The sequence below is a fragment of the Oryza brachyantha genome, chromosome 12 (assembly GCF_000231095.2).
Source record: "Oryza brachyantha chromosome 12, ObraRS2, whole genome shotgun sequence".
Lineage (NCBI taxonomy): Eukaryota > Viridiplantae > Streptophyta > Magnoliopsida > Poales > Poaceae > Oryza > Oryza brachyantha.
This window is the reverse complement of record NC_023174.2, coordinates 12,644,953-12,667,666: the sequence shown is the minus strand read 5'-3', so window position 1 is coordinate 12,667,666 and position 22,714 is coordinate 12,644,953. Positions and strand designations below refer to the sequence as shown.

Here is a 22,714-nt window from a genome sequence, read left to right as displayed (position 1 = left end):
GGTAGGTGAAAGGAACTTCCTGCGTGCTGACTACAAAGAAAACGACACCCGTGGTACTTTAGCATGCTTCATGATTGATCAGTTGTTTTTCATTCGGACCATAAATATAATTAATGTTCTCACGCGACTACCGTCTGGCTGAGATTAGGCGTAGCCCGTTTGGTAGGGCTCCAAACTCCAACATCTTTGTGTTCCGAATAACTAAGTATTTTGATACTTTATGTTTTTTGTTGTGTTTGATGATTCTACGTGAAAACCCAATGCTAAGTATTTCGATTTGATCTGTAATTTGTTCGATTCTATGAAAATTATATATGGTTCTGTTGTGCGTTTTTATCTGTTCTAGTATCTCTGTTATGTTCAGTGCCGGCACGGTCCTGTAGTCACGACAAGTTTAATGGGACTTAGTGCCGTCCCTAGGCCTCCATCCTGGCATGGCGGCACTAATAGACACGTCATGACTATCTTCCCGTACCGAGTAGTGCCATGTGGTGCCATCCTGTGGAGAGGGGATATTCCCATGCCGCTGCCTGCCGTGCAACTGCGCAAGACTGGGGACGAGCAAGGTAGCCTGTGTGATAGATCGGTGAAAGGATCGTACAAAATTGGCCTTACTCACACCAGTTGGTAATTACTACTCCGCCTTCCACCTGATGCTTAAGTTAATACCTGGCCCACATTTTTAAGTACCTTAAATGATGATCAATCAACGGTCCAAATAAAACTCCAAGCATTGTGGGGGCATGACTCAGTTTAGAAACTGCATTTGCCTATCTGTCTTCCAGCACATGTTCTTCTTCCTCTGTCTCGCGGCTCCTCCTCCTATGGCCTAATGCACTTCCCCGCTAACCTCCATTGCCTTGCAACAAACCTAGAGGCTAGGGGCCAGTGTATTTTGATCCATTGCCGTCCTTTACTTGCCTTTTAGACTTGCTGGAATTTCTCAAAATAAATCACACAAACTTCCACACGGTACTTTGTTACAAGGATATACAGGTACATGTGATGAATAACATAACAACACAACCGATTAGAGACAAGAGCAATTGAGAGTCCAACTCAATTGTTCTAACACAATATGCATTTCACCGTCCTCCGGACAGATCAGAAGAAATAGTACCAAAGCTGGTCGACGACACACATGACATTACATTCTGGTTCAACTCCATGTTATTGTACATGCGCTCCAGCAGAGTTGAGCCGAGGTATGCTGGTGACAAGTCTAGGGGCAGAACCATGTCTCCGTTGAGGTAATGCATAACTTGTCGCATGGTTGGCCTTGCATTGGGAAGTGGGTGTGAGCACAGAAGCCCGAGCTTTAGCACTAGAGAAAGCTCGTCAAGACTAAACCCGTTGTTTAGCATCGTCATGTCCGCCGCCTTGGCGATTGGACCATTACGCCAATGCTCAACAACCCAATCCACAAGAATTACACGGTTGTCTCCCTCGGCTTGCTCAATCGGCCTCCGCCCGCAGGTGACCTCTAGAAGGAACACCCCGAAGGCAAACACGTCGGTAGATGGGGTGGCCTTGCCGGTGTGTCCTAGTTCAGGAGCTAGGTATCCCATGGTGCCAATCACGTGTGTGGTTTGCGCGTCCGAACCATGGTCATAAAGCCTTGCTAGACCAAAGTCCCCTAACCTCCCGTTCATCTGGTCATCCAGAAGTACATTGCTTGCTTTGATATCTCGATGGATAACAATTTGCTCCCAGTCTTCGTGGAGATACGATAAACCCGAGGCCACTCCCCTGATGACGTGGAGTCTCTTAGGCCAATCCAGTGTACCCTTGTTACCGTCGTATAGGTATTTATCGAGGCTACCATTTGCCATGTAATCGTAGACCAAGAGAAGCTGTCCCTTCCGCCGGCAGTAACCGAGCAGCTGCACCAAGTTGCGGTGGCGCAGCCGTCGCATGCTTGCAACCTCGGTGATGAACTCCTTCATCCCCTGCCTTGATTCGTGGGACACTCTCTTCACGGCGACCTCCATGGACGACCTGCGGAGCACGCCCCTGTAGACGCTTCCGAAGCCTCCTGCCCCGAGCAGGTTCTTGTCGCTGAACCCCTTGGTCGCCTCGAACAGTTCCTTGTAAGAGAATCGGTGCGGCCCGAATGGGGCCTCCCAGTCCTCGCGGACCTCCGAGTACCTGAGTCGCCGTCGCACCAAGATGTAAACGGCGACGCCGACGGCGAGAGCCACCGTGGCGGACGCGACGGGTAACACGATCGCCATGATCAGTTTGGACCGTGGCCTGGGTGGTCCGCTGGGCGGCAGGGCGGGCAAGGACGAGATGTTGAGCGTGGGAGCGGGCGCGTCCAGCGCGAAGCTCCAGCCGACGACGAAGTGGCGTGACGAGAGGATTCCCGTGGCCGACGAGAACCCGACGTGCGCCGCGTCCTGCACCTGCAGCACGGCCGAGAGGTCCACGGTGGTCCGCATCAGGGGCTTCTTGGGCCTGGCCACGCCCAGGGGAGCCATGGCCACGGTGATCTCTGCGGCCGTGACGTCGTAGTCTACCCATACCTGCATTGCCTTCCGGCTGATCAGGCTTAGGTTCTGGAACCGCCCCGTGCCGTCGTCGTGGTAACCGGCGTCCGCCGCGTCACGCGACACCAGGCTATCCACGTCGATGCCGACGTGGTTGCTGCTCATGTCGCGGCACTCGGCGTTGAGGAGGGTGTCCAGCTCCACGGCGAAGATGCGGGCTTCCCGGTTGCTGTTGTGGGTGGCGTTGAGGAGGCCCATGAACTGCCCCGGCAGAGAGGTCGACAGCACCTCCTTGGACGTGGTGATGAAGAACGCCATGCCGGGGCTGCTCAGGTCGATGTACTGCCCGAAGATGGCGAAGACGAAGGTTGTTGAGAAGGACCGCGCCGCGCGGAAAGGCACCAAAGATGGGTGGAAGGCGTGGCCTTTCTTCTGGATGGTGCCGTTCGTCAGCATGAGGAGGCCGTTCGGCGTGACCGAGGCCACGCCGTCGAGAGTGAGGTTGTTGCTGGCAAAGCCGTTGTAGGCGAACTGCCGACCGTCGCCGGCGGCCGTGAGGCAGCGATCGGCGGCCACGAGGACAAGGAAGAGGGTGATCGAGTGGAAAAGCTCAAGAGGCATGGCTTGTGCATCAATTTTGCTCGGATCGTTGCAGCTGCTTAAGGAACGACCTGACAACTGTTTGGAACTTGATAGATTCCGATTTCCTAATGACAAACAGCGAATTCTTGTTTAGTTTTGTCTTGGAGTAATGCCGTCAAGAAGCCGGCAGGGGGGGGGGGGGGGATATCTGTTTGTTGCCGTGGGCTGGTGGTGGCTCGACCATTCAACGAAGGCTTTGATGGAACGGGTCAAGGACGAGGACTTTGGTGTCACTGCAGTCTGAACTCGACTGGTGAGTGCTGACCAGTGAGGCCTTGTTTTGTTCGTAAAATTTTTTTTTCAACATAGATGAACTTAAAAAAAACTAATTACATAGGTATGTAAGAAATCTTGAGACGAATCTTTTAAGCCTAATTAGAACATGATTAGCCATAAGTGCTACAGTAACCAATATATGCTAATGACGGATTAATTAGGCTCAAAAGATTGTCGTGCGGTTTCTAGGCTAGCCATGAAATTTGTTTTTCATTCGTGTCCAAAAACTCCTTTCGACGTCCGGTCAAACATTTGACGTGACACTTTTCAAAAAAATTTCTCAATCTAAACACCACCTGAGGCCATGTTTAGTTCCTAAAAACTTTTCCAAAGACATAACATCGAATCTTTAAACATCTAAATGAAGTATTAAACGTAGATGAACCAAAAAACTAATTGCATAATTATGGGAGAAATCGTGAAACGACTCTTTTAAGACTAATTAGGACGTGATTAGCCATAAGTGTTACAGTAACCAACATGTGCTAATGATAGATTAATTAGACTCAAAAGATTCTTCTCGTCGCAGTTTCAGGCAAGCTGTGAAATTCGTTTTTTCATTCTTATCCGAAACCCCTTCTAATATTCGGTCAAACGTCCGATATAATTTTTTTACGAAAAAAATTTAAAATCTAAACACCACTTGAAAACGAGAATGCAATCGATTCGCCGTCCGTCGACCTCTCGGAGAAGACTAGACTATCAAAGTCGTTGTTGTACTTGACTTAGCTGTATACTCGATCGGCACGTCTACATAAGACAGCAGATGCTTAGACTACGCAAGGCAACCAGCAAAGGGTTTCCACCTCATCTTAATTAAGAATTGAGATGGAGGATCTGGCACTGGCAGGAGAGACGAGTTCAGACCTTGCCTCTTGTGCAGATGATGAGCAGCACCTCGATGAATCGGCAGTGCAACGTAACCAGAATGGCGCTGCAAACACTGGGGATGCACGCGAAAACCTGTTGCTTGACAGCAGCAAGTCGGGAGCGCTGAGGAGGCGCGAGTTCTTAGACAATCTGCTAAAGAACATCGAACATGACCATCTACGCTTTCTTCACAGACAAAAGGAGAGAATTGACAGGCACGTTTTCTTTTTCCAGTACACCGTTCTCTGTTATCAGTATCGATGAAGATAAAACTCAACTGCTGTTTCTCTGTAATTCGTATCCACAGGGTTGGCGTCAAGCTGCAATCAATAAAGGAGAGAATTAACCATCACTGTCACACCCTTTTACTGGCTGTCAGCCCGTGCGTTGCACATATTATTATTACAAATCCTATAAATATTAAATTCCTAATATTATGTTTAACATGTTGATTATATTCGAGATTATAATTTTTCACTTCATAACCTTATATTTTTAATATTAAAATTAAATTAATAAAATACGATGTTAAGAGAGTAGCATGTGTAGGATATCATATTTATTAATTACAAATTATAGAACTATAAATCAATTTTGAATTGCATGTTTTATTTAACGCCGACTCTCAACCATCTATGATCACCATATAAATATATAAATATGATCCATCGAACCACCGGTTAGATGTTTACAGTTAAAACGTGAGAGCTACTATAAAGTCGAGATCCATATTTTCGCTTTTGCTTATACTTACATGCTAAAGTTTATTTTTTAAAAACCTTAAATTTAGAGTATATTTTGAGTTTTTTATAGTAGTTTATTTTTCAACTTTTGCTTTTTAGATTGCTAAGAACATGTATATAAAAGTTCTTTTTACAAATTATTTTTTATTTGTAAATATATCATTTGGTTTTTTCTCTGAATAAGCCAACTAGTCACCCCTTCCCTCTAATTAGTATCTATACTGCTATAAAGAGTAGTGGTGGTGAATCTGTTACCTATCCCACCACCAACTCCCTATAGTTTTTTCAAGAAAAAATAACCAAGATCTATATATCAAACCATTTTTATTAATCTATACTCCTGTAAAGAGAAGTAGTGCTGGTGTGTGGTGAATCTGTCACCTAACTCACCACCAACTGCGTCTCATTTTTTAAAAGAAAAAATAACGAAGACTTTTATATCAAATTATTTTTATTAGCTCTACTTTAATAATATGCTAACGATATTTTTTAATAAAATTTTGTTGCAAACGTATGAGCTTAGATATATTCACTAAGTTACCGGCTTCTCGTATATGATTCAAAGGGCCTTGTGAAGCTGCTAGGCGTAGAAACGGGAAGAGCAAAAATCAACGCTCTAGAAGATGTGAGTGGAATCATCAAACCCTGCAGGTATGTACCATGTTTCAAGCATTTTAGTTAATGGTAAAAACGATAAACATAAAGAAAAGGTGAGGATTGTTTTCCAAATATACTAAATACTTATGCTTTGCTACGGATAAAAATAAACTATGCACGTGTTAGCATTATTTGGAACAAGTTAATTGTGAGATTTTTCAAACAATTTCATCCCTACAAATGACTTTATATAGTAAATTTGTATAGTAGAGATGAAATAATATATTAATAATGTATGGAAGGACTTTTTTACAATAAAAAACATGAAGTAGTTGAACTGGGACGGCAGATTCACCACCAACATTGTATTATTTGAAAGGAGTATAGATACACACATGCAGTTGTGTTTAGGAAAGAGGGTTGGGAACGTCTCCCGTAGCATAGAAAATGAGCACAAGATTAGCACATAATTAACTAAGTAGTATTAGCTAAAAACTTGAAAAAAGATTATTATAATTTTTAAAGTAACTTCTTTATAGATGTTTTTTTCAAAAGCACTAATTCTATACTTAAATATAATTCTAAAAACAAATCCCTTGTTTATGGACAGATGTGATATATCATTTATAGTTTGAAAAATATATACATAAAAATAAAATAGTACAATTTAGGATAGAACAGAAAAGAAAACAGCCTAAGTGTTACTAGTTCCTACTGTCCTAGATTGACGGTACCTCTCATTTGTTATTTGTTATGTTCCCATGTTTGTAGATTGACTCTTCTATTGGGACCTCCAGGATGTGGCAAAAGCACTCTATTGCGAGCTCTTGCTGGGAAAATAGATAAATCTCTAAAGGTACTAAAACTCTCTTCCTTTGTAGAAAAGAAAACAAATATATTGCAAAACAGGTTCTGTAGAAAATATGATAAGTTTTGTTCATAGCTTCAGCATGGTACCTTATGTCTGGTATCGGGTTTGTTACCCACTATAATAGATATAATAGATATAGTACTATATATAGATATTAGATCTAATGCCTAAGATATGATGCTGACATTAGCACGTATAAGTATTGAGCATGACTATAATACTTTCTGCTGGTAATATTCTACTACTAGTATTATTATCGATATCGATATAACGTATAAGAATCAGGACCTTGATTTTAATTTCTACTATCAATAGAAAAAATATTCTGCTACTAATAATTGTTATGGTAATAAAAATATACTCAATTCTTTGAATTAGAAAAGTAAATGGTAGACTAATAAGTATTCCATGAGATTAAATGTCGTTTAGATCTAAACTCGACAGTCACGGCGCCACCATAATGAGCTCGACACCACCGCCTGTGGCTAGAGGTGGACAAAAAGCTCGGGCTCGTGAGCTCGGCTCGGGCTTGGCTCGAGCTCGCGAAGCTCGGCTTGACTCGAAAACTAAACGAGCCAAGCCCAAGCTGCCTCTATAAGTCGTTTGCAAATCAAGCCGAGTCCAAGCTGACTCGTAAGCCGTTCGATAGGCTTGTTGAGCTGTGGAAAAACTGACCTAACCCATTAACAAGTTGTCTGGCTCATGAGAAATAGAGAAACCATAGCCTATTATGCGCTCGCACAACAGAAACTCACCTCCCCTTCATGGCTTCTCACGTGGTCAGCCCTCACACCGAGACCGAGACAACGAGCACGACTGGGTGGTGAGAGAAGTTGTCGGTCACCACGGCGCTGCCTCCCTCCCTCGTGTGGTTGTGCCGGCTCCGGTCTCCCTCCTTAGTGTCGCTCGATCTTGACTCCCCCGCGCCACCGGCATCCCTGACCAAGCTGGCTCGAGCTTTGAAACAAACCAAACCAAGCTATTTTTTTTACTCGTTTTCTTTATCGAGCGGAGCCATGCCAAGTCTATCTTTGACCAAACTTTCACAAACCGAGCCAATGGCTCGTTTCCACCCATACCTATGGCTTTTACCAATGCCACCTCCCTTTCCTCCGGGGCAGCCTCGTCCCTTATCCCGTCTAGTGACGGATCCAGCGTTAGGAATTGGGAGAAAAAGAGGAGAGGAAAAAGAAGAGAAGGCCCAAAGAAAAAGGAGGTAACCAGCCCCATCCTGATTCTCCGCGGCTCCCTTCAGGCTTCACCCAAGTTCCAACATTCGGCCATGCCGCCATGGCCCCTGGCTGTTCTTGGCCCGCCAGCCGTAGGAGGCGCGTAGGCGAGGACTCTGATGTCATGGTGGCTGCGCGCACGGCGGCCGCGGCACCGGGCGGAGGAACCCGAGCTGCTGGTTTGGCGGGGGCAAGGGGGTTTTGCCTCGTCGTCTCGCCATCGGCCAACGCCGAGCTCCTCGGGATGCTGAACTCGAGCACCGCCCGCCAGTGGCGGCGGCGTCGATCGAGCTGGACACGCCGGCTGCATCAATTACGCCTTGCAGGTTCGCCGCTCTGAGAGTCCATGCTTGCTTGCCGGCGTACGTGCCACTGTACAAGGTTTGCAACAACGCCGTGGACGTCAGTGGCGGCGCTGGTGCCATGGATGCCAGTTCATCTTGAACAATGAGTAGCTAGAGTAGACGGTGGAATCAATGTTTTGCGGCCATAGGTGACAGTGTGCGTCTCACTGCACAGGACGGACAGGAGCTAATAAGGCCTAAGGGTACTCAGAATTATCGAAGTATTCATAACTCGTTTTCCAATTTTTCACCTCCTTTTTGGGACACAAGGTGGAGGTCACTTGTAGCTGCCAAAGGTAGCTCCGTAAATCTCGAGCTATTAGGATACATTTCTTCTATTACAAAATTACGCACATATATAGATGTGTTTTGGTGAGGAATATTTTTTTTGGAAAACTACAATTTTGCAAAATATAAAAACCAAGGACAAGGAATTTAGGACTTCTTCGGATCACAGGAATTTTATAGGATCTTCGGAGGAAACGGTTCAATTCCTCCATTTTCCTTTGAAAATCCTTCGAACCGAACAGACCCTTAATGTTTTAACAAACTGAATGTAAAGATGCAAGCTTTTGCAGGTAACAGGTAACATTTCTTATAACGGTTACCAACTTGATGGATTTGTACCTGAGAAAACAGCTGTGTATATCAACCAACATGATTTGCACATACCTGAGATGACTGTGAGGGAGACTTTAGACTTCTCATCCCAGTGTCAAGGTGTTGGAAGAAGACCAAGTAAGTGTAATGGACATTCTTTAAAAAAAATCATGATCAGAAAAAGGTTCTTATGTAACTATAATATTTGTTACTCACTAATTTTGTTTGCCCAAAGAAATACTCAAGGAGGTGAGTGCAAGGGGTGTGGCTGGGATAATACCTGATGCGGACATAGATCTATACATGAAGGTAAAAATTGTGTTCTCCTTTTATGCACTAGCTGGCATTTGTTCTTTCTCACTTCACAAAAAAAAGCGACAGCTGAGTAATTGAGATAATAGCTAGAAAAAAAAATTGGTTGTAGTGAAACTAATATGCAGCTTCTTATTAATCACAATCTCTATTTCAATTCCTATAAAATGAACTCTTTGGTTTCAAAAGTAAAGTGGCTTCTGCAGGCGATAGCAGTTGAAGCTTCAAAGAGAAGCCTACAGACAGACTATGTTTTGAAGGTACGTCTTGCCCAAACATATAAGTTTAGAGCTTTTATCATCCTTAATAAGTATTTTGAGATACCTAAAATTTTAGTGCAAAATTCTGATAACTTAGGACACGTTGTGTCTTCAGGTACTTAATTTTTATACTTAAAAAATATGATACTTTGAAATAGTTTAAGGATGGTAAAAGAACTTTTAAGTTTAACTTGGTGCGAAAGAGGACGATATACCAACAGAATCACAGTGCTGCTTTAGTTGTAGATCATGGGGCTAGAGACATGCGCAGACACGATGGTTGGGGATGCAATGAGAAGAGGAATATCAGGGGGGCAGAAGAAAAGATTAACCACAGGTATAGTAAAGCTAATATATATATATATATATATATATATATATATATATATATATATATATATATATATATATATATATATATATATATATATATGACTGGAAATACATTCTCCAAAGGTGATCACCTTGTGTATAATCTTTCACCTGCTTGCACCAGCTGAGATGATTGTGGGACCTGCAAAAGCATACTTTATGGATGAAATATCAAATGGTCTGGATAGCTCTACCACTTTTCAAATAATGAATTGTTTCCAGCAGCTGACGAACATCAGCGAATACACGATGGTTATTTCACTGGTGCAACCAACTCCTGAGGTATTTGATCTTTTTGATGACCTGATATTAATGGCAGAAGGGAAGATTATCTACCATGGCCCCCGAAATGAAGCTCTTAATTTTTTTGAGGAGTGTGGGTTCATATGCCCAGAAAGAAAAGAGATAGCTGACTTTCTCCAAGAGGTAATTGGTCTCGATCACAAAAAACAGCTGCAGCGTCTGATATATAATTTGCACGTACATGAAACCAGTTCTTTTTTCCCCTTATTTTGAAATCATTAGATCCTGTCCTGGAAGGATCAACAACAGTACTGGTCTGGTCCAAATGAATCTTACAGATATATCTCACCTCATGAATTATCAAGGATGTTCAAGGAAAATCACAGAGGGAGAAAACTAGAACCAAGTGTTCCTCCGAAAAGCAAGTTGGGCATGGAAGCTTTAGCATTCAATAAGTATTCGCAACGAAAACTGGAAATGTTCAAAACCTGTGGGGCAAGGGAAGCACTCCTAATGAAAAGGAGTATGTTTGTTTATGTCTTCAAAACAGGCCAGGTTATACTTCATTCCAAGGTTCTCTTTCCTGTATGAAGTAAATTACGAGTCCAAACTGAGGTTTACTCCTTAATGCAGCTTGCCGTTATTGCACTCATGATAATGTCTGTGTTCCTTCGAACTCGCATGACAACAGATTTCACCCACGCAAATTACTATATGGGAGCATTATTTTTTTCCATCTTAATGATAATGCTAAATGGCACACCCGAGATAAGCATGCAGCTTAGGAGACTCCCAAGTTTTTACAAGCAAAAGAGCTATTATTTCTATTCTTCATGGGCATATGCAATACCAGCTTCAGTCCTAAAGGTCCCTGTTTCCATGTTAGATTCACTTGTACGGATATGTATCACATATTACGGAATTGGTTATACAGCTACTGTTTCGAGGTAAATAATTCATCGGAGATCTATCGAGTTAGCACCGATAAGAACAAACATTAATTGAGGAACCCTTAACATAATTTATTCATACCCATTTGTAGGTTCTTCTGCCAATTTCTGATGCTTTGCCTTGTCCATCAATCAGTCACTTCGCTGTATCGATTTATTGCTTCATATTTCCAAACATCAACTGCGTCTTTCTTCTACCTTTTTCTTGCTCTGACGTTATTCCTCGTGTTTGGAGGCTTCACTATTCCGAAGCGTAAGATAACCATGGATCATTCAATGCATATAAGCGGACTAGCGGAGCCTAGAAAATATAAAATAATTGTCTTGCTTTATTGTTCCAGCCTCCATGCCTGGGTGGTTAAACTGGGGGTTTTGGATTTCCCCAATGACATATGCACAGATAGGCACAGTTATTAATGAATTCCAGGCGCCAAGATGGCAGAAGGTGAAATGTATTTTTTTTTCCAAAAAGAAAAATGAGTGATCAACTGTTTTCAAGCATCTTACACCATCACTACTTGTATTATTTACAGGAAACTATTCAAAACATTACAATTGGGAACAGAATCCTGATTAATCATGGCCTATATTACAGTTGGCATTTTTATTGGATATCTGTTGGAGCATTGTTCGGATCTATTATTTTATTTTATATTGCTTTTGGATTGGCACTAGATTACATAACATGTAAGTTTGCTACTCCATCCATATCAAATTACATCCTAAGTAGTCACGTGTTGGGATGTAGGGAATACTAATGAATAAAGTGTGTGTGAATGTATGTGTATAATTTCTGATATATCATATATCTACTCGATTCAAAATAATATTTTTGGGTATCAACATAGCAGATTTATATACATTATCCAATAATAATCAATGACAAAAGAAACTGCAATTTAAAATTTTGTTCAAACTTGTTTGGAATGGTTTATGATTAAATTAGGTCCCAGAAATTTTCATGCAATATATCTTGACAAAACTACAAATATGTGGATATAGCGTCAAGGCACTATGGAGCACCACTTAATTATAGTTTATATACATACATTATTTACTTGAGAAATGAACTATAAAGTTTTCAATTTCAGCTACAGAAGAATATCATGGAAACATGCATAAAAATAGGATAAGTCAAGAGCAGGAAAAAGATTCCAATAGCCAAAAAGATCAATCTGATGGTCAATCAAATATTTCCAAAGGAGGTAAAGACAGACATCTCAATACTGGGTTTTTTTTACCATCATTAAAATTGTACCTTAATGTATCGTATTTTATAGTATAAAAACTACCTTTAGGAATAATTTACTGAGGATTTTTACATCCTTAAGAAGTATTTTGAGATATTATGTTTTTAATATAAAAACTTGGTATCTATGTGCTACTAAATTTTATACTCAAAATTTGGTATTTCTACTCACTTTCTTAAGGATGATAATTTTTCATAATTTTGTCATTCTTAAAAGGTACCAGGAAGTACCACAATTTCTAGTGTTAGTTTTGATACCTTTAAGTATTTTATAACCAGACATACCAAAATCTGTGTTTTCTTTACCATTATTAAGAAAATACCTAGAGACATTACCGGGAGGTACTTTCTTATTGTAGAAAAATGTGGTATCACAAAGTACCTTTTCAACCATGTAAAAAGTTCAAAAAACTTTGGTTATAAATTTTGGTACGTGGAGGTATTTTTCAAGTATGGTAAAAATGTCCTAGGTATCTCAAAGTACTAAAATTCTACACTAAAAATTTAATATATCGAGATACTTTCTCAAGCAACATAAAATTTTCATAGTAACTAATAGTCAGAAATGAAGGTCCTGTATAAAAAAGAGAGTACAAAATGAGGTTGGCAGAATTGCGTTTCAAAGGCAAAATGCATGCTTCTTCAATGCATTGATCTTTTTGCAGCAAAGATGGCTATCCCTGTTATGGAGTTTTCAATTACATTCCACAATCTGAACTACTACATTGATACCCCACCGGTAATTAGGAAAGGTCCCTATGTATATATAATTCCTTGTATTTCTCGCCTGTTTCATTTTTTTTTATGAATGATGTACTCTCTTGTAGGAAATGCTGAAACAAGGGTATCCCACAAGAAGACTTCAATTACTTAACAACATATGCGTCCTGGTGTTCTTACTGCACTAATGGGTGTTAGTGGAGCTGGGAAGACAACTCTACTGGATGTATTAGCAGGAAGAAAAATAGGGGGTTATATTGAAGGGGACATAAGAATAGGTGGGTATCCCAAGGTGCAAGAAACATTTGTTAGAGTCTTGGGTTACTGCGAGCAACTCGACATTCATTCCCCACAGCTTACAGTTGAAGAGTCTGTAACTTATTCTGCTTGGCTTCGTCTGCCTTCCCATGTCGACGAAAAAACAAGATCTGTATGTCATCCCTTGGAACAACTCAGAGATACATCTATTTTAATAATAGATGGATAAAAAAGAAGCTTAATTACCTTAGAAACTAACAATACTCCTTTTGTTCCTTCGCCTGTAGGAATTTGTTGCTGAAGTCCTCGAAATTGTTGAACTGGATCAAATAAAGGATGTCTTAGTGGGGACGCCACAGATAAATGGATTATCTATGGAGCAGCGAAAGAGGCTAACAATTGCAGTCGAGCTTGTTTCAAACCCATCAGTCATACTAATGGATGAACCAACGACAGGATTAGATACAAGGTCAGCAGCAATTGTTATTCGTGCAGTTAAAAATATTTGCAAAACAGGAAGGACGGTGGTGTGTACAATCCATCAGCCAAGCACTGAAATTTTCGAGTCTTTTGATGAGGTAATTGAACTTCAGAAATTTATTATATGTATCAAACACAATCAACAAAGATATTTAATTTTATATACATATCAAACATGATCAACAAAAATAAAGCTATCTTTTATGCTGGAAACATCAATAAATCTAGTTCCAAAGCTATTAGGATTAAAAATAGTCCGTACCTTCAATAGTCTTGGGCTAAACTTAATTAAGATTTATATTTTCAGTGACTGAAAAATTGAAATTCATGTGTTTGTTGGTTGCATTTTCCATTTTGTCTTTTCATTAAAGAAAAATGACAGAATATAATAGCATGGAATTTGCAACCTTCAACCATTTCGCTATGCTCAACCAAGCCATAGAAATTGCAATTTTGTCCCCTTAAATGATCAACTATATGCCATTTAAATTTATTTTTTCTTATTTGAAATTTTAACGCTTCTATTATTTGGTTTTTTTAGATAAATGCCTTTTATTGAAAATACCTAACCAGACCCTTTGAACAATATATCTATAATATATAATTGATTTGAGCTAGCTAGGATTGGTTTCTATAGTACTTGCTATCTAAGTCACCCTTTTCCCTTTTTAGGAGATTCTCACCCAAACATGCATTTGGCTTTGTTTACATAAAGGGCCCTATCGTATCAGTTAGCATGAATAATAGAGTATAAACGTTCAATGACAGTTTCTTTTGATCTCTTTTTTGAACTAAAATGCAGTATAAAAAATCAAGGACAGTTTAATTTTTCTCTTATTTGAATTAAGAGTTCATACTGACACAAATTTGTCATCGCATCAACAAAACTGGACTTACTGGGCTTTGTTACAAAACTAAAATAGTTTGGGTGCTTATACTGTTATGTTTACGAACAAAAAAAAAGCAGAAAGCTTCTTTCCTAGTAGAAAGTTGTCCGTAATGCATGGCCGGAGTAAATTTTCTTGCAGCTCATACTAATGAAAAGTGGTGGGAAAATAATCTATAGTGGACCAATAGGAGAGCGCTCCGGCGAAGTGATTGAGTACTTTGAGGCAAGTTTCTTAAACATATTCCCTCATATATATGTATCTGTCTTTTCTTGATTATACATTTTCACAGTTTTTCTAAAATTGGAAAAACTAAAAGTGAGGTAAGATTCATCACTTCCGGATGAATTGCTATCACAGAAGAAACTTTTGACAAGTGATTTGGAGATATCTTCTATAACATCCATCCTGTTTGATGGTTTAGACCCATGTTGCCTTGAAGTGGTGTGCTACCTCTATTTTAAAATATAAAGCCTATTTTATTTTGTTAGAATAAGACTTTGATCAAAAATTAATCTATTAATATGAGACACCCCAAACTATGCCGGTCCAAAGATATGAACTAGCATTGGTTGGAGATCCACATAATTACCTGTGAATGCCATACCAGTCTTAGGACATGTAAGTTGGTATGCGCAGAATATAGTGGAATAAAAAATAACTAACCTTGGTGACATCACTGGGAATTAGTCCTTACAAGTTGCCGTCATGGACAGACCTCAGAGTAGCAACGTTGATAAGCAAGATAAACTAATTAAGGCGACATTGCGGAAGCAACAGTGGGAACCAAGGGAACGCTGGGCACTGGCAGGTAAGCGCCAAACAACACCCTGGGTTACATAGACCTGTTCCCAAACATGGGGTTGGCCATTCGCCACAAAGGAAAACTTTGATAATGATTCCGATCACACAAACTAGATTCAGAAAGCCTTTGTTTTAAAAGTAAAATTACACTATAAGAAACACTTTACATCTGCCCGTAACCATGGGCACGACTGCTTAAACAATTTAGCTAAACTCTATAGAGGTTACATGCTTTACCCTCACATCGTGAAAAACTCACGTTGCACAGTGGATGCTGATCAAGCATGGTCGGCAAAGGACAGCTTATGACAAGGTTTTCCCTTAACTAACCCATGAATACCCTATATCAGATAGTCGGGTTGAACTTCTCAAAATCAATCATCTGTCCCTTCTTAGGCCTACATAGGACCCACCGGGAGTGACTCCCAACCTACTCTCGACGTTAAGGAAAACCTCCATCTCAGTTAGTATGCCTCTGTCTCCACCATCCCAATGTTCCACAACCGTTAACATGCAAGATACCCATATGCTAGCTATATACTCAGCCAAGGGCTTCGAATTCTACCCGTGTGGTCACATGGTATTATGTTTGGATGAATTTACTAAAGGAATAGCTCCTTAATGATGATACGAAAGATGGGGCATGATGGTAATAGTGGAAGGGTTGGCTGGCTGACGCCCCTTTTGTAGGGATCGAACGAGCAATGAGGAGAAAGGGGGGACCGAACATGGCAGTGAGGCAGGAGCGGAAGGAGGCCAGAGTTCGCATCAGTGGTGTCCGATAGGAAAAACGTCTGGGAAAGAGAGGTTCGAGGGTTCGGCGTGTGACGTGAAGAGAACAGGGTCTCGTCGGAAGCAACAAACACGGGGAGAGGGCGGGGTCCAGGTGAGCAAAGGCCAATGGGTGTGGGGAGGAGATAGGGGCTCGACGCAGGAGGTGGGGAGGGAAGCCGAGGCCAATAGTTGTGGCACCTGCACTTGTTCTAGTTCGGCAAATGTTAGTGGATGGCATGGGAGCGAAGGCGGGGGCGGTGTTAGGGTTCGGTGACCAAGCCGTGACGGGGCTACCGCATGCTTAGGCCCAGCGAGAGGGGACAATGGCTACGACGCCATCTGAATAGGCGTGTGTCATGTGATGGCTGCTAATCGATGGGGCCCCTGGGCTTGAGTTAGCGACAGGCACCTACACACAATTATAGATGGCCATAAGGCTCGCCCGGCCCGGCACGGCCGGGCTCGTGCCTAGTTCCGTCGGGCCGGCACGGCCCAATAACCACACTGGGTCGTGCCGTGCCGGTCCACGGGCTGAACCGACCGCCCAGGTATGGCCCAATAAGCCCCGGGCCGTGTCGGGCCGACCCGACAGCACGATGGGCCAAAGCGCAAATAAGTCTACATTTCCTTCCTCACCTCTTTGGGCTGCATGAATAAGTATATTTTTCCTCCCTATTCTTTAGCTGTCTTTGATGGCTAAAATAAGTCTATTTTACATACCTCTCATTTTGGGCTAAACCTTATATAACTAAATTAAATCTATTTTAGGTCCTTTAATTTTTTTTGCATCTATAGGGCCATGCCAGGCCGGCCCACGTGCCAAGGCATCGGCCCTCGGCCCAATAGTTGGGCAAGGCCGGCATGGGCCTAATCCCCGTCATGCTGGACCGTGCTCAGGCCGAGCCAAATGGCAGTACTATGGGCCTCGAGCCTTATGGCCATCTATACAGACAATCGGCTCCAGTGGGCAAGTACAAAGGAAGGGGGGTGATGGTCATGGGCCAGTGAGCGGTTGGGATAGCTGAGGGGCAAGGAGGGAAGGAATGGGGACGGGTTGGCCAAGTAGAAATAATGATATTTGAATATTTTCAGTAAATTGGAGGAACTAGAGGATATGATGATTAAATTCACTAACACCAAAACCGAGACTTCAAACCGAGGCATAAGGGGGGCTCTTACGATGATGTGTTATGTTGGTAGATTCGTTGGTATAAACACCTCCAAGAAGATAGTTGGGAAGTGTCGGCTTAGTTGGGGTGTAGGTTAGGAAGAACATGCTAATTCTAATTCATTGCTTGATTGACTATGGAGAACATGGGTTACCTTTAGATATAGGGAGGACTGACTTGGCATCTAAGATACTCATGTCTATTAGTAGTATAATAGAAACAACCTGATCTCTTATCTCTATTTTGCTAACAAACTTTATTCATTTCCTAACTACATAATATCCTAAATTTATTTGATTTTTCCTTATTTATCATGGTGGTTTTGTATTGTGACTGAACAACTTTCTTCCTTTTTCATCCCTCTTTTCTTTTGAAAACTGATTTTGCTTAATATTGAGTTAATTATTATGTTAAAAGACAATAGTTTTCCCTATTGTTTGTTTTAGATTGATTTTGATTAAATTTTATTTGCTTTTATGTTCTACTAAAAAGTTGTAGTTTTGTGTATCAACTTCATGCATTAATAGAGTTACATTGTTGCATTTCAAAAAAAAAAATAGAGTTACATTGTTCCAAATAAAGGAACTGCAAAACCAGTTGATGGGTTAATTAGTCCTAACAGTTACGATTTCACACCAACTCAATATAGAGTAAATATAATCATGGTTGCCAAATCCGACTAGTCCGATGTAATTACAATATGACTTGAGAAATTTTCATAACCACTTGTTATGTTATAGGAAATTGCATATGGCAGTGAAGCAACTGCAACAACAAAGGCTTTAGTCCCAAGCAAATTGGGGTAGAGGCTAGAGATAGAGCTCAACAAGAATCGCACAAACCAAAGAGAGTAAAACAAAGCAATATAGCACTAGTAACCAGAAAAGGAATTTGATATGATAGTCATGTAACAACAAAATATTATTAGTGCAGATGTAAGAAGCTTCGTAGAGTGATGGATGGATCCAATGTAGATATGAATAGCGTAGAACAACAAAGACACATCTAGGTTTCTCTTTGAAACAACCATGTCTCCAAAATTTACATTAGTCTACTCTATATATTGAATGAATCCATGTTCGCATAGTATCTCATTTACACTTTCGTTCTCGTTTATGGTTGGAGCACCAAGGCTTATAAGCAAACTTTCATCCACCTAAACTTTTAAGATAATAATAAACCACCACTACATATCCACTTCTGGGCCATATGGACCTAAACCACATTACTACTAGACTTTAAACTAGCTGGGGTATAATAGTTTACCCATGAGAAATGACCTCAATTGTGATTCGTACCAAACGCTACATTTCCCAGCACCCCTTCAAACATGTGCTGAAGTAGGAATGACAATTTTGCACATGGGTCCGAGTATCTGCAAGTAGCCTGATGGGCTTGGGTATGGTTTTAGTTTTTTTGTTCATGAGCACACACGCTTGCTACCCAAAAACCTAGTGGGTGGTAGCCATATTTTATATTTTATCTATAAGTAATTCATGTCTCACCCAATATACATGTAGAAGCTAATTTTGGCCTATCTCTCTTACCTCTTTTTTATTGGCCCATTAAAATCTTGAACTTTATTAAACTTATGCTAGCTTGGTGATAATTTATGTTCTATTTTAAACCGGTGGTAATAATTTTATAATTTGTTAATTATATTTTTCTTTATTAAATTATTTATCTATTGAGATATTATTACTCATGTGAAACACATTGGGTACCTACCAGGCATGTCCGTGCAAGTCAGACATGGGTACGTGCATGGAGTTTTACCCACCAACCCTTTCGGGCATGGATTACGTGGGCAAAGATGGGTATCGAGTTGGGCATAGATTGCTTTACCTGTGCTCAACTTGACCCATTTCCTCTATGCCTCTATCTTAGTGCTACTTGTCAATGCTTTTGTTAAGACTGTTCCAAATTGCCAATGAAATGATAACTTCATGTTGTAGTCAAAACAATTATCAACTCTATGAATCACTTCTATTCAATATGCAACTTGGCTAACATTTAACATGAAATATGTAGATTGGTTAAGGTTTTAATTTGTCATATGTGTTTCTCATTTTAAACTGAAAAGTAATGCGATAATAAAAATACAGATCAAGGGAAAATAAAACATATTGAAAAAACTTTAATTGCTAATGTTTGAATTTGAGAAATTTTACAATCCTTAGGAAAGTAAATAAAGACACCAAAACTTAACACTAAAAATTTTGATACCTCTAATTATACAATATATATAGTTACCAAGTTTTACGATAGAAAATGCAGTGTCTTCTAGTACCTTCTCAAGGATTAGAAAATTGTCCTTGAAATCTTGTTTGGAAAATTCCAAAAATTTTCCCTGTTGGGCATAAAACTATTTTTGCCCAGAAATATCATCCTTTTTAATTTTTTAACTAAGCAAAATTTATTTAAATTTAATCAAAATGTGTTCAAATTTCAGATAATAAGACCTGTTGTTTGCTTAGCTATGTACTCCGTATATGTTTCTTGTTGTTTCCATAGGAGAACCATGGTTGCGGCATGGTTCGGCCACCTTCGTGCTGATGTTCTAATCGATTGAATTTTCCTTGTCTATGATGATAGAAAATTCTGGAGTCTCGAAAACAAAGAATAACTGCAATCCAGCTACTTGGATGATGGACATAACATCGACATCAATGGAGGCGCAGCGCAATATAGACTTTGCGATTTTGTATGCAGAATCATCACTGCACAGGTACATATCTTGTAAATTTGTTTAGGATTTTATGAGTGGAAGGGGGCATATCATATGGATATATAGCTGAAAGAAAATAAAATTCAACTAGCAAAATGTTGAACCGAACAAAATACCTCCATTTAAATTCACAAGGATGAAATGATATGATACTTTTTCGCAGAGACACCGAAGAGCTAGTGGAGAAGCTTAGTGTCCCAGCACCAAATTCCGAAAGTCTATGTTTCTCCCATCGTTTCGCACAGAATGGCTGGATTCAACTTAAAGCTTGCTTGTGGAAACAAAACATAACTTACTGGAGAAGTCCTGAGTATAACTTGAGGCGTATAATGATGGCAGTAATATCTGCCCTTATCTACGGAGCATTGTTCTGGAAGCATGAAAAAATACTGTAAGTCTCACTACTCTGTTATCCACAACATTCCACGTTAATTAGTTAACTGTGGGTGCTTCGGCCGCATTTGCGTCCCCAACTAATAACCTTAGATTCCCTCGTTTTTCGTTTGCACGCTTCCTGGATGGCTAAATGGTGTATTCTTTACAAAAATTTTTTATAGAAAAGTTACTTTAAAAAATCATGTTAATCTATTGTATAATTTTGTATAATTAATAAATAATTAATTAATCATGTACTAATCTACTCCTACGTTTTCTACTCTAGATAACTAAGTACCTGTGCCGAACGCGGCCTCATAAAGCCTTGAAGTAGTCAGTTGAATAACATAGCTTTCTCTTATCCCTTCTAATTAAGAAACGACGAGCAAGACCTGTTCAATGTTTTCGGTGCAATGTACCTGGGTTCCACAACTGTAGGCGCTTATAATCATCAGTCGATCATACCATTCAGTACAACAGAGCGCATTGTAATGTATCGTGAGAAGTTTGCAGGAATGTACTCATCTTGGTCATATTCATTCGCACAGGTCAGATAATGAACACAAGCTTGTAAGCAAAGTAAAATCTACATTGTTGAGACTCTAATGTTCAGGTTTATTCACCTTCTACAGGCCGCCATTGAAGTTCCCTATGTGTTTATCCAAGTGGTACTATATACGTTAATTGTCTATCCGTCAACTGGTTATTATTGGACCGCTCACAAATTCCTATGTTTCTTCTGCACCACATTTTGTTCAAGTCTCTCCTATGTTTATGTTGGGTTGCTTCTTGTTTCACTAACCCCCAACGTTCAAGTTGCCACGATATTGGCATCGTTTTTCAACACCATGCAAACACTATTTTCAGGATTTATTTTACCAGCGCCTGTAAGCCTTTATTTCCTCCCAAAATGTATGAAATTTTCGATATGTTCTATAATGGCCTCTAATGGTAGTACAGTCTATCTAGTTTGTTCATCTTTTCTAATCCAATGGATAATATCTATCTATATATACTATATACCACCTCGACTATTGGTATAGAATTTTTTTTTCACTTCTACTGCTGATAATACTAGCACCGGGATACTAAAGTTACTGCCGCTCACCTCGAATATGTACCAAGAAAATAACAACCTACATGAGAACTTCTATTTAACATGATTTTGTAGTGTAATTAAGCAACTACATACATTGTGGATCTGTTAAGGGTGTAATAGCTTTTTGGGCTTTACTTTATTCTGGTGTTCACGTTCCTATACAAGTCTCCTACTGTACTCTATATAGTTTATACCTCGTATCAATGCTAAAAATATGATCAGCTGCAACTACAAAGAATCACCGGATGTCCGCATGAAGACAGACCGGAGCACTTCGTCGTATGTTTAACATCGTACTACCTTCGTTTCATATTGTAAGACTTTCTAGTATTGTATAAATTTATTAATTGATGAATGTATATAATTTAATATATGTGTAGATTCATTAGCATCCATATAAATATAGGCAAGACTAGAAAGTCTTATATTGTGAAACGGAGGGAGTACTAGTTATGGACATAAACTATCTTCAGCTATATCATTTGCCTTTTCCATTTCTATTTTACTAGATTGGAAACTAACATGCATCTCAGTTTGTATTGCAGAGAATCCCAAAGTGGTGGGTTTGGCTCTACTATCTCACTCCTACATCTTGGACACTCAATGCCCTACTGACATCACAGTATGGAAACATAGAGAAAGAGATCAAAGCATTTGGAGAAACCAAATCAGTTTCGATCTTCTTGAATGACTACTTTGGGTTTCATCAAGACAAGTTGAGCCTAGTAGCAGTTGTTCTCATCGCCTTTCCTTTTGTCCTGATAACCCTGTTTTCTTTGTCAATTGAGAAATTTAATTTTCAGAAGAGGTAACCACGCTCTGATGTTTCAACAGACATCAAAATGTATCATGTTACAGAAACAGCTACTTAATGCAAAATAAGAACTGATCGAGTGGCTATTTTTCTCAAATCTGATGGGTGACTTGATTGTGCTAAGTATGCTTGTGAGTTGTAACTTTTTTTTTTGTTTCACCGTTTGGAATTACTTGATGGTTTCATGTATCCCGGTTGGAGAGTATTTTGCTACTGCGTTGTGCCCTAGATTATTGGATGCATCAACAGAAAATGAGCACATGATACACTGAATGAACTGACAATCCTAAACAAGCGTAAAATCAGGGTCACGAAGAACATTAGGTTTATTTTTCTGGGCTTCTATACAAACATAAGCATTTATTACATGGGATTTAAACTTCATATATAAAGTCCGCACTAGTCACCTGGTGCCAACTTTTTCTCGGCGGTTGCTTTTTTGTTAGCGTAAGAGCAAGTTCAAGCCAACTACTGGCTCTAATTCTTCTATTATCAATCTAATAGTCAATGTATACAATAGTTAGTTACAAAATATCAGTTTATGGTCCCACATATCATA

General features: G+C 40.1%; 2 protein-coding genes across 2 annotated transcripts; one reads left to right on the top strand and one right to left on the bottom strand.

Moving 5' to 3' along the window:
- Positions 1–939: 939 nt before the first annotated feature.
- On the bottom strand, positions 940–3,184 carry LOC102707262 (L-type lectin-domain containing receptor kinase SIT2-like). Its single transcript, XM_040529515.1, has one exon. It carries the CDS (start codon positions 3,108–3,110, stop codon positions 1,086–1,088), a length of 2,025 nt encoding a protein of 674 aa, XP_040385449.1. The 5' UTR covers positions 3,111–3,184; the 3' UTR covers positions 940–1,085.
- A 1,051-nt stretch (positions 3,185–4,235) lies between these two features.
- Positions 4,236–22,153, top strand: LOC102714524 (ABC transporter G family member 50-like). Its single transcript, XM_015842828.1, is given in 25 exon segments — positions 4,236–4,492; positions 4,585–4,651; positions 5,586–5,671; positions 6,389–6,473; positions 8,640–8,799; positions 8,897–8,970; positions 9,180–9,233; positions 9,480–9,570; positions 9,730–10,031; positions 10,131–10,403; positions 10,482–10,795; positions 10,891–11,051; positions 11,140–11,243; positions 11,332–11,485; positions 11,890–12,003; positions 12,713–12,786; positions 12,875–12,926; positions 12,929–13,197; positions 13,313–13,603; positions 14,534–14,621; positions 19,735–19,867; positions 20,031–20,258; positions 20,619–20,790; positions 20,875–21,129; positions 21,887–22,153. Coding segments are annotated over 25 exon segments (4,125 nt in total).
- The last annotated feature ends 561 nt before the right edge of the window (positions 22,154–22,714 follow it).

Excerpts from the sequence above, each read along its gene's own strand:
- LOC102707262 (XM_040529515.1), bottom strand. The coding sequence starts at position 3,110 with ATGCCTCTTGAGCTTTTCCACTCGATCACCCTCTTCCTTGTCCTCGTG.